Genomic DNA, 403 nt, shown 5'->3' on the forward strand with positions numbered 1-403 from the left:
GCCATCCTTGACCAGCCTCTGACCCTCCAGCAGAACCTTCCCGTGATTATCCCGAAACTTCTTCGACTTGGCGATGGTCACCACTTTTCTGTGAAGTTCATCAGAGAACACGGCTGTGATGCTAACAACAGCTTTGCTCTGACGTTCAGCACCCCCTGAGAGCTTCACTCGGGAGTTCCCCGGGTATCTTTAGCCCGCTTGTCGTCGGAGCCTCTGACCCTCCAGCAGAACCTTCCCGTGATTATCCCGAAACTTCTTCGACTTGGCGATGGTCACCACTTTTCTGTGAAGTTCATCAGAGAACACGGCTGTGATGCTAACAACAGCTTTGCTCTGACGTTCAGCACCCCCTGAGAGCTTCACTCGGGAGTTCCCCGGGTATCTTTAGCCCGCTTGTCGTCGG

General features: G+C 54.1%; 1 protein-coding gene across 1 annotated transcript in view; it reads right to left on the bottom strand.

Annotated features, from left to right (window-relative positions):
• Window positions 1–88, bottom strand: part of RNMTL1 (RNA methyltransferase like 1) — a gene marked incomplete at both ends in the record, with an annotated part of 1,098 nt that extends 1,010 nt beyond the window's left edge. Inside the window, one exon of the mRNA XM_008939788.1 lies at window positions 1–88. This exon is cut by the window's left edge and continues 151 nt beyond it. Within this exon, the coding sequence (XP_008938036.1) occupies window positions 1–88 (88 nt within the window).
• Window positions 89–403: the final 315 nt, after the last annotated feature.

This window comes from Merops nubicus, unplaced genomic scaffold (assembly GCF_000691845.1).
Source record: "Merops nubicus isolate BGI_N331 unplaced genomic scaffold, ASM69184v1 scaffold36484, whole genome shotgun sequence".
Classification (NCBI taxonomy): Eukaryota; Metazoa; Chordata; class Aves; order Coraciiformes; family Meropidae; genus Merops; species Merops nubicus.